The following is a 12,000-nucleotide window of genomic DNA, read 5'->3' as shown; positions in this document are numbered from 1 at the left end:
TGTACATTATATATTAGACTTTTACCAAATATATGAGAAATAATATTTCAATGATGAATAAATATTTTTTCTAATTTTAATTTTTATAAAAAAATAATCTCGTATATTTTTTAAGGTAAAGTGTCAAGGGCAAGCATGACGGAAGGCATAGGCGGCAAGAAGTTGTAGTAAAACAAAGGAAGATATTAACAATGTAAGAGAGGGAGAACGAGTGTAACATGAAATGAGCTCACATGAAAAGAGCGACAATAATAAAAGAGAGATGAGAGTAACGAAAATTTGAGGGGGAAACTAGTAACGAGGAGAAGAAAGAATGAAAGGATTAAGGTGTTAGTAAACCAGTTAGATGAACTGGTTTGATTAGTTTCATAATTAAATCCTCTAAACTAAATAATAAACCTAGCTTATCATCATATTTGCCCACATAGTATTTGATGGTATTTACTTTTTCTTATCCTCACTCGATATAAATAAACTAGGGGACAAATATTCAATAGGCAAAGTGGATTGGGTCAACATGGAGTGATAGAAACTAACTGACACGTTCTGTACACGATATTATCTTACCGTGACATTGGGTTTTGATCACGTCTATCGATGTAACAAAAATTTGATGACACGAGCTCATGTTTGATACAAAATCAATTAGATTCATAATTCATTGGAATTAAGATTGTTCATGTATGGATAAGAATTACTAAGTTTAACATTAACAATAAAATATCTGTCGAATATAAATGATCATATTGTGAGTTGATGATTATAACATGCTGTACTAATAAGAATATTATCAGTTTATAAATATTACTTAAAATAATAATATCAACACAGCTACAAAATTAAGATTTTCTTTCCATAGATAAAAAAATCGTGTCTCGTTATATTAGTAAGAATGTTATCAGTTTAAAATATTGATTTAAAATGATAAGATTTTTTAGAGACAAATAAGAAATCCAAAGGAAATTATAACATAACAGAAATTTGACGGTTATTAGGTGTATATAACGATGTGATTTCAATGCCATTATATATTGGTAATACAACAATAAAATTTCAATGCTATTACACATTTATATTATAGGAGATGAAGGGGACGTCGGAGATTACTAGAGTTTAATGGTTTGGAAGAGATAAAGACATGTTAAAATGTTATTTGTTTTAGGGTTTAGGCTACCATTGGAGAGGAAAAACCCCAAGCAAAAATCCAAAAACTCAAACTAAAACACTATAGGTGGAGCCACTCAGATAGGAGAAATGCTTGTCGGGTTTTCTCAATCGAGAGTAAACGAGACTAGAGCGGGTTCAATAGAAGTATTGAATCTCGGATTTTGATGATGAAATCAATTGATAATGTTTATAATTTGATCTACGTTTTGAGTGACGCAGGATGCTTCGATCAGGGAGAAACAAGTAAAGTAGGAAGAATCATGTTGGGCCGGAGAAAAATATATTAGAAGATTGGACATTGAGCTGAAGGATCGATCGACGTATTGGCAGAAGGCTTCGGGCCATGAGTTCGGGCATCGGACTAAGAAGAGTGAAAATTGTGCCAAGTAAATCAGAGTTGCGGAGGTCAACTGGCCGATTGGGCAATATGCCGCAAGAGAGGATGATGCGCCGAAGATTTGAACGAAGTGCCGATAAACCAATGACATGTCAGACAACATTTGATTTGCTTTGTAATAATTTTCTAGATCGAAGTAGGTTTTATGTGTATAGGATTAACTACGATAGCAAGACATAAAACCAAATGAAGTCCTAGAGTCAAGAATGCGATTTCGTTAGGAGTTCGAGAGTTTGTCGGAAGTTCCACCAGAATTGACCGAGAAGTCTAGGAGCTTGCCAAAGAAGCTCGTCAGAACTCACCAAGAAGATCATCGTGAAATCCAGGAGCTTGCCGGGAGTCCGTTGGAACATTGCCAAGAGATCGTCGGAAGTTCGCCGAAAGAAACCTAGACTTACGGACTTGTTTAGCTTAGTAAATATCTTAAATTTCGTAGTTAGCACATAATTAGGATTGAAATTGGGCCAAACCAATTAGGGGCTAGTGGGCCCCATGTATGGACCGTGTTGGGCCCAATGAAAGGCCCAAATAGTGACCCAATATGTGGCACTATCGTAGCACAATCTCCGAGACTGTATCAAGCGGTGGTACCGCTAGCCTGAGCGGTGGGAACGCCTAGTGGCAGTGTCAAGCAGTGGTACCGCCCAGACATAGTCTTTCAAGTGGTGGTACTGCTAGACTAAGTGGTGGTACCGCCCAGTGTTAGTGCTGCAAGCAGTGCTACCGCCCAACACAAGTAGTGGTACCACTAGGACCCGAAAAACTAGGGATAAGACATTTTTAGGCTCCAAGTTTGAATCAAATTGAGGCCTATAAATATCCCTCTCCTGGTTAACCTACATAAGAATTGAGAGTTAAAAAAAAAAGAAATGTTGCTGTAATCTTGTGTGAACTCTAAAAAATCTAAGTGTTAGAATAGTTTGAGAGAGGAGTAAGTGGGGATGGAAGGGTTATCTCCGAAACCCGGTAAAAGGAGATAGAGCTGTAAAAGGTGGTTGGTTTTTGCCTATTGAAGGAAGATCGATAGTGGATGCCGGTGACCTCAACGGAAGAGGAATCGATGGAATGGATGTAGGTCACGACGACCGAACCGCTATAAACTTGGTTTGCATTTCTATTTGTACTATTTACCTTTACTACAAACTTACTTGCTTTACATCCACTACGCTCATCCGTACGCTTTCAATTTTAAGTATCTTTCCGAAATCGACTTTAATCGAATGAGAGATTCCGAACCGACGTAATTTTTACCGCTGTAGTAATTCACCCCTCCCTCTTAGTGCCGACTCATTTCTAACAAGAAGTTGTAGCATTGGAATAAGGGTTACGATAACACTTGTCCTAGAGGATGTTGAAGAGCAAATAGTGGAGTTCTAATACAAAGCAAAATAGCCAAGGTTTAAGAGGAAATAGAAAAGTTGACAAAGAGGTTTAATTTATGGCTGAGGTGAGTATTGGAGAACTAAGAGACCGAAAGAGCATGAGAGAAAGAAGAGTCAATTGGATTCAATTTCAATGAAGAGAAGTCTATTTGATAGCCATTCTAATAGTAATCAATAGGGTCGGATTAATCAATGGGGTGTCTTTGACCGATCCAACATAATAGCGAGAGAGAGGGGTGACAATATTTTAAGAGATTGTTTTGTATACCACCTTTTAAAGTAGGGTGACTAATCAGAAAAAACCTATAATGTAAGTATTTTCCCAAGCAATCACCCTTCTTAATATACTATCCAATTATTGTAAATAATTTTGTTAATATAAGTTATTACCATTCTTGTTATTTTTTAGAATAATGTATTTTCAATATTATCATTACCTTTTAATACTAATTTTAATTATATTTAAAAATAAAAATATGAGGAATTTCCATAAATGCCATCCAACCTATCAAAAAGAAAAATATAGTGTATTTTCACATCTCATTAAGTTGTAGCACTCCTTGTATTTCATTACATATTAATAGATCAGATATTTTGCATTGGTTGGCAGCAAAATCATTTTCAAATTAAATATGAAAATATATATTTTAACTTCAGAATGCTTATGCCAAAATTTTTAAGTCAATCATTTTAACTTCAGAATACTTAGAATACTTATTGATTGGACCTCAAACTTTCACCAAAAATGGACAAACAACTCATTAATAAATACATAGGATTTAATATTGTTTAAGATTTATCAATTTTTAAATCCAATTTGACATGTTTTTGGATTAATTTAATGAACAAATTTAACCAAATACATTAATCAATTTAACCATTGGAATATATTCATTTTATCTCAGACTTTCACCAAAAATGGGTGATAGTATCTTAATAATGAATCAATATTTTTTTTCTTCTAATTTTTGGTAATATTAGAGATTTTTGTAGTATAATTCAGGATATTTTGATATTGTTAACGAAAATAAATGCAACCAGCTTCATTTATTAATGTATCAATAAAAATGAAGTCCATTATACTCTAGACATTTACCAAATATGAGATACAACATTTCAAAGGCGAGTCAATATTTTTTTCGAAGTTTACTAATTTTAAGATTTTTTAAGTTTAATCTAGCATATTTTTTAGGTGAAGCGACATGGGTGAGTATGGAAGGCATAGAGGGCGATGAGGGATAGTACTGAAAGAAAGGGAGAGATAAGAGCGTGATGGGAGGCGAAAAGACCAGTGATATCAATATATGAGAGAAAGTAGCGGAGGAAGGAGGAGATACCATGTGAGGCATATTTGGTTCGGATAAACTAGTTTGGTTCATTTCACATTTAAATCATCTAAACTATGTAATAAAAGTCAAGGACAAAAGGATACTTATTCTATTACCATATTGATCACACAATATTTGATGGTATTTATCTTTTTTTACAATAATTATTTTTGAAACATATCAACGGAAGTTATTTTTATCGGAGCAAGGTAAATGATATTGTCTTACTATGATATTGAGTTTTGTTCTTGTCTATTGATGATAACAAAAATTTGTATAGTATCTTAAGATGGCACAAGCTCATGATACCGTTAGATGTATAATGTGTTGGAATCAAAATTATTCTTATGTCGAAAAAAATTACTAAGTTTAACATTATTGTTAGAATCTTATTTGTCATATATGAATTATCATATTGTGAGTTGATGATCATAACATATAATACTAATGATAATTTTATTGGTTTATAAGTATTACTTAAAAATGATAATATCAACAACTACAAAATTAGGATTTTCTTTACATAGACAAGTAAATCTTATTTCTCATATATGATCTGATCTGCTTTCATCTCTACTTCTGTCTGAGTCTGTTCTCTAACGTATTTTATCGTTGAAGTGAAACGGTCAATTACAAGCAATTGTTGCTACCTCTTCGACGGCAGAATTCCAGAGGAAATTGTAACGCAACAGAAATTTGACGGTGATTAGGTGTATATAACGGTGCGATTTCAATGCCGTTACCTTATTAGTTAAACATAGCGGGACGTTTCAACGTCAGTACACATTCGTCGGTTGAATATAACGGCACGATTTCACGATATAACACAAGGCTGGGTCGGTGGCGTCTATATAAGCCGAGACCACCCTGTTTCGCACCTCATAACCTCTGGCTTCTCTCTCGCGCGCTCTCCTCTCGGCTCTCCTTTTGCTCTCTTGGCGATCTCGTCTTTCTGCGAAGGTCGGAGCTGCTCTCCGACGAAAGGACAAAGCTTCGAACGATCGTCGGCTGGGAGTGAGCGTCCTCTCCTCCGATTTAGGGGAGAATTTAGATTCTTGTCGTAGTGATCTCATTCCTTTACCTTTGCTTGAGGTTTCGTTTCGCTTCGCTCTCGAAATTTTTTAGGGTTCAAGATATTGTTGAATTTTGATGATTTGGCTTCGTTTTGATTGATATAATTGACAATTTCGGTGACCAAAAATCAGAAAATTTGTTGTTCTCGGGGTTCTCTTTGATCAATTCTTCGTTATCGATCGTCTGGGTTTTCAAGTTTCTTTTGGGAAGTTCGATCTTTCTGGTTTTCTTGTTCGTCTCTCGTCACCTCGGCGTTTCTCGTTCTGGTTTCGATTCGCAAGATGGCTTCTTCTCGTTCCAGGCGTGTGGAGTACGACCGCTTCATCCCGTTCCGATCGGCGATGGACATGGACTTCGCGCGCTGTGCTCTAACCATGCCTTCCAGACCTCAGCGTGATGGTTCGATAGAATCCCCATCGAGTGTGGCGTACCAAAAACTTCTTGTTCAATGTATTTTGAAGAACAGATCTCGCATCTTCGCATTCAAGAGTGCACCCGAATCACCGGCCGACAAGGTGTCCCAATTTGACGAGGACAATCGACCGCACAAGAAGCAACAGAGGCGAATCCCAAAAGATGCAGATAGGGTTTTGGCTGCTTATGATATCTTAGATGATGATAGGTTGAATCTACTCGACTGGGGAAGCAATAACGTGTTGGCGATTGGCCTCAATGACAAAGTGTGCCTATGGAATGCTGCGAATAAGTCTAGTACGGAGTTTTCACGAGCCCTAGAAGACAACAGCCCTGTCACTAGCATCAGCTGGTCCCAGACTGTCACGGACAAACTTCTAAACCAGGTGTTTGATGTAATGCTTATATCTGTCCGTGTCTATTGGCATGTTTATGCCTTGTACAGCATGTAAAGGGGCGACCGAAGGCTTAATAGTCCCATTTTAGTTGGGTTGATGGCCTCTTTAGGCTTGTAAATAAAGATTGTGTCATGTGGACATGTGCGAGAGCTTTTCGGTCTGTAATGGACCATTTTACCCTTTGTTGTGTCACTGTTCAGAGCTTGTAAAGTCTGTTTGTATTTTGCATTGTCTATGAAGTGTTTTTCGGAGATGTTTGCTTATGGATCCCGATTGAGGCGTTCTCTTTAACCCGTTCTCTCTTTTGTTGGTCCTAAGGGACAATGGGAGGCTTCGGGGAGGCTGACCTTTGCGGACGGACACGCAAGGGTGTCGCACGACTTAGGCAAATCCAGCTAAGTCCGTGTCATATGGTATCAGAGCGGGACAAGCACTCATAGAAACACTTAGCATGCAAACGTGGGGGACCTAGCGGGGCTGCGTTGAGGGCAGTCAGCACACGCGCGACCGTTTGGGGGAAAACGGGCATGGAGATGTAGGGAAAAGGAGTCGCTCAGAGGAGCGGGCATTTGAGTTTGGCATTCAGAGGAATGGCCAACCCTTCGCGCAAGAGGCACCACGAGAACAGGCAAGCTTGGAAGAATTTGGAGCGCACAAAGGTTGTGATGGCTGAGTTTGAGCTACGGCTCAACGTTGACAACTTTACTTGATGGTGCTCAAGGCAAGCGAGGCGCTTGGCAAAGGTTGAGACCATGCAAAGTGGAATGAGTTGCTCAGCGACCGAAAGAGTTGTGCAAAGCTCACAGAGGTGAGGGGAATTGCTAACTCGAAGAATTCGGTACTCATGCATGGGCTTGTATGCGGATGATGGAATGTTCGTGGCCATCCCAAGGCGGTCGAGACTCGGCGCCATGGAGCATTGAAACTTTCTCTTCGGCATGCGAAGGATACGTCCGGAGGAGGCTGAAGTGTGCAACGAGTTCAGCATGTTGCTAGGCCTTGAGGGGTGCAGCGGTGGCTGTATTGACGTGGAGGCGCAATCTAGCAAGTGCGTTTGCAAGAGGCAGAACAATGCACAGTTTGTTCAGCAGATCGGAGTAGTCCAAGGGGATGGTGATCTCCGAAACGAAGAGAGATGTTGCTCCAACGGGACAGTTATCCAGGATGGATAAGTCTCAGCTCTCTAGAGGGAGAATCATGTGAGACGGACTTCACATGTTGAGGAGGAGTACCTCACAAACAACAACTCCACGAAGCTCAATAGACCGAGCAAGCAGCGAGGAGTTGTCGCATGATCTCGCTCGAGAGAATGCATTGGTGGATGCATTGCAAGATCAAGTGGGGGAGCGACCCAAAGCAACTTAAATGAAGGCACACTTGGAGTCGATGTGGAGATCGGACTCAAGGGAGGGCTGACCCGTGGAATGGTGGGCGTGAGGGCCACCATCAACTCAATGCAAAAACGAGGGGCGGAGCAACTTGGGGGTAACTTGGCGAAGTACTCAAGCTGCTTGAAGGGAGCCAGCATAGAAGTTGGAACATGGAGCAGAGGCACAGTGCTTTCCTTAGACAGAGGTCAAGGACATGAACTCTTGCAGAGGCAAGAGTAAGATCATGTTGTTCCATGGGTCCTTCATTCTGACGGAGCAGACTCATCTTGCATGGTGCCAAAGACGAAGGGAGCTTCGGGGCACATGCACTTTATCTCGGAGAAGCATTTGATGGAGGAACTAAGGCGACTCAATTTGCAGAGGCGAAGTTGGGTTCAGAAGGCCTTAGCACGGGGCAAGAGGACGCAGAGGCGGGTACTCTTGAAGAATATGCCATAGTGTTGCCATTCGAGTTGCTATGAAGGAAGCGGTGTACAGCGGAGATTGTGCTGGTAGGGGCAGAGGCCCAGGATCCAAACAATGGTGCACAAATTACAGTGAAGTCGGTGGACTTCGGGAGCTACTAGGCGACGGACTGTCCTAGAGCGGTGCTTCATCTAGGTGTAACCCAAGAGTGGGTGGATGAAGGTCGATTGCCAAAGGAGCGAACAAAATCGAAGGTGGAGGAGACCCTGCGATGTATTGGCAGAGGCCACACATGGAGGGTTCACAATTCGAGTTTATTCCACAAGGATCAGAATGCAATGGAGATGTCACCAGGAGGTGACATGGTGCAGCGGATCGTGGTGGAACAGTTCGTGGCAATGCGACACACACGACATAGTCCCGTGAGGGATGAGATCATATGGAGGTATGATCGGGAGCTACTGGGAGCTCCGCTTTGGTGAACAACACGACGGCAAGAAGGGCTATGGATTCAAGGAGTGAAGGCCATGGTACCGCAGAGGCGGGTCTTCCGGGCGTGCACCGAATTTTGCATCGGATGAAAACCTTGGTCATCAGCATATGGGGGTTGTGTTCCACTAAGGGAAAAGTTCGAATGCAAGTACCAGTGAGTCCCATGGGAGGGACTTGATCATGTAGAGGTATGATCGAAGCAGCTGGAGAGTTGGACTGCTCCAGAGCTCATATTCGCTTAAGGGAGCCCGGCAAGTCAGAGGACAAGGCCGAGTAAGCGAACGTTGCTACCAAGGAAGCTAAGGAGAACAGAATTGGTGCAAACCCTGCAACGTGATGGCAGAGGCCATGCATGGGAGTTGCAGTCTGTCTTTCCATCGACCAAACAGACTGCTTGGAGAACACAGAGGTGTTGAAGCAAGGGGTCGAAAGGGGCGAGGAAGCGACGACGAGTCCAGAGGGACTTAGCTACCCAAAATCAAGGATCAGTTAGAATGGAGGTGGACTCAGAGGAGTGCCACGGAGACATATCTACTGATCGTGAAGAAAAGGGATGTAGATGCGAGGCAACGGATAGTAGGGCCATGGGCATGGCAGCGCCATGGTACCGCAGAGGCGGAACTTCCGTGAAAGTCATTGATCCCTTGCTCTCATGGAGGGAGAGCGCTTGGTCGTGAAAGGGGCCGAGGAGGTGGAGCATGCAGAGGCAATCTCCAAGTACCGAGACAAGGCTGAAGGGCAGAGGCCGAAGAACTTCGTAAGACCGGTGTCAACAAGTTTCTCATCAAGATAGCCGTAAGTGAAGGACTTCAGGTCATGCAAGAGTGCACGACCAAGGAACGAAGCAAGCAGTACGCGGTGTTGTACCTTTGCTACTCAGTGGAGTAGGCGACAGGGTTGATGGAGAAGACGGTACAATCCCAGAGGCGACCTCATCTATCAGAGAATTACTCCAAATTGGGGTGAAAACTTCCTGCATTCCAGAAGTTCAATGGCATTGAGAAGGTGGATCACAGTAGCTAACTCAACGCAAGGAGTGCAAACACTTCAAGTACTTCAGAAGTGTGAGCAAAGAGCAGGCGAAGGCCAGTAACCAGCTCGATGCATGAAGTACAATCTCGAGGAGGCGGGCGAAGTCAAGTAACCTTTGCCTTCTCAACTCTTAAGAGGATGGGCGAAACCGAGTACCCCAATTCTCTTATCTATCCAGCAGAGGAGCTCTGCACAAGTTCAAAGACCCTTCGAAGATAATGGAAGACAATAGTTAAATCCTCACCAATGGTGATCAGTGCTACTGAGAGTAGATTGTCCGCTTCATTTCCCAACGAAATGCCAATCGAAAGCAGAAGTGATGCGAACCTACTTAGATGTGACAACTAACTGAAAGAAGAGTCAATGAGCAGATTCTGTGGAGGAAGGACCCAAAACTTCAGAAGTTTGCGAGACGATGCTCGTTAAAGCTCCAACAAGCATCCAACCAGTTCAAGCAGCATGAGGAATCTTTGAGAGACTGGCGCAGTAAGGATGGTCTTTTCCTTCATCTGGCGGATCCGCAGGAATCAACAAGGATCAACACAACTCAGCCAACCCCACAACAGAGTCAAAGTCATTGGTGAGTTGTAGCAGCATGGCGGATCAAAGGTTCGACTACTCAAAAACAGCAGTGGAGAGCAGCTGGGAGTCACGAGGCGCATTGCAGCTGGAGCAGAAGATTGAAGACTCAGCAAAGGCGAAGAGTTGCAGTGTTCACAAAGGCTTCGACGAGGACGTCGAAGGGATAAGTGGGGGAGAATGTCACGGACAAACTTCTAAACCAGGTGTTTGATGTAATGCTTATATCTGTCCGTGTCTATTGGCATGTTCATGCCTTGTACAGCATGTAAAGGGGCGACCGAAAGCTTAATAGTCCCATTTTAGTTGGGTTGGTGGCCTCTTTAGGCTTGTAAATAAAGGTTGTGTCATGTGGACATGTGCGAGAGCTTTTTGGTCTGTAATGGACCATTTTACCCTTTGTTGTGCCACTATTCAGAGCTTGTAAAGTCTGTTTATATTTTGCATTGTCTATGAAGTATTTTTCGGAGATGTTTGCTTGTGGATCCCGATTGAGGCGTTCTCTTTAACCCGTTCTCTCTTTTGTTGGTCCTAAGGGACAATGGGAGGCTTCGGGGAGGCTGACCTTTGCGGACGGACACGCAAGGGTGCCGCATGACTTAGGCAAATCCAGCTAATTCCGTGTCAAGACGGCAAAGTTCTAGCTGTGGCATTAGGCAATTCAGATTTAGATCTGGTTGATGTAGCAACAAGACGTGTGTTGGTTGGGATCCAAGGTGATAGCCACTCCTTTGTTTGTTCACTTGCGTGGAGAAGTAATGCAATCTTGACGGCTGGGAGATCCGATAGTAGTATTGTTGATTATGACATTAGAAAAGATGACCGGGCCATCTGTGACTATAGAGGGCATCGACTAGAAGTTTGTAGTCTTAAATGGTCCGAGTTGTTTGGGCGGTATCTGGCAAGCAGAGGGAAGGACAAACTTGTGCACATATGGGACACCCACATGGCTGTTGCAAATCACCATCCGCGCCAACATCAATTGCTTCACAAGATCAGCAACCACACTTCCACTGTGAGGGCCCTTGATTGGTGCCCTACCAGGAGCAATCTGCTGGCTTCTGGTGGAGGACGCAATGATCATTGCATTAAGTTTTGGAATGCTGTTAATGGTGTTTGCTTGAACTCGATTGATACCGGCTCTGAAGTTTGTGCGTTGTTATGGGACAAAAACAAATCTGAATTGCTGACCTCCCATGGGTTTCCAAACAATCAACTCACCCTATGGAATTACACATCCATGACGAGAAAAGCTGAGCTTTTTGGTCATTCATCTCGTGTTCTTTACTTGGCTGGGAGCCCATTGGGAGGTGTAGTAGCTTCTGCAGCAGAAGATGAGACACTCAAGTTTTGGAATGTCTTTGAGACTCCCAAACCACCAAAACCTGAAGCAAACACTGTGCCCTTTGCCCAATTTAGTGTCATAAGATGAAAATGCTGATGGTTGGAAAAGACTACAAGAGTAATACGGAAAACTTCTTTAGTGCTTGACAAAAAGATCCATTGTTGATAGCGTTGCATAGAGTAGTTTGTGGCATCAAAGAGGCAACATATTTTCATACAAGCATCATACATTTAAGATCTTCGGATACGAGTGCAAGCGTATAAGTTAAGTAAGAAATTTACAACCATGCTTTAATTTTTACAGCATTTTAATAGGTTTATTATACAATAAACCAATGTGGTTGCAACTGCAAGTTTGATTTTTGTATCTAATTTTTTTTTCAGCTTTGCATATAGGGTATAACCTTTACCATATTGATGACACATGCAATCTATAAGCACTACATTATTGTTGCTATATTTTATGTATTCTAGTTTTAATATTTTTATCGATGTTGCATTCTTGTTGTATGTTTTTAGGTGATTTGTTAATTCTTCCTTCTTTAAATTTGAGAATCTTTATGTTGACTTCTCAAGTACTAGATGAAAATGCTGATG

The 12,000-nt window shown here is 41.9% G+C and overlaps 2 protein-coding genes across 2 annotated transcripts; both read left to right on the top strand.

The window, feature by feature from the left end:
* The first annotated feature begins 5,171 nt into the window (after nt 1-5,171).
* On the top strand, nt 5,172-6,411 carry LOC135628145 (cell division cycle 20.3, cofactor of APC complex-like). Its single transcript, XM_065134625.1, has 2 exons — nt 5,172-5,288; nt 5,650-6,411. The coding sequence occupies exon 2, from the start codon at nt 5,690-5,692 to the stop codon at nt 6,212-6,214; it is 525 nt and encodes a 174-aa protein (XP_064990697.1). The 5' UTR covers nt 5,172-5,288; nt 5,650-5,689; the 3' UTR covers nt 6,215-6,411.
* A 4,594-nt stretch (nt 6,412-11,005) lies between these two features.
* Nucleotides 11,006-11,491, top strand: LOC135629228 (cell division cycle 20.2, cofactor of APC complex-like). The gene has a single exon (XM_065136423.1). It carries the CDS (start codon nt 11,006-11,008, stop codon nt 11,489-11,491), a length of 486 nt encoding a protein of 161 aa, XP_064992495.1.
* The last annotated feature ends 509 nt before the right edge of the window (nt 11,492-12,000 follow it).

Source organism: Musa acuminata, chromosome BXJ3-1, assembly GCF_036884655.1.
Source record: "Musa acuminata AAA Group cultivar baxijiao chromosome BXJ3-1, Cavendish_Baxijiao_AAA, whole genome shotgun sequence".
Classification (NCBI taxonomy): Eukaryota; Viridiplantae; Streptophyta; class Magnoliopsida; order Zingiberales; family Musaceae; genus Musa; species Musa acuminata.
Note: the sequence above shows the minus strand (reverse complement) of the source record. Positions and strands in the feature narration are given on the sequence as shown.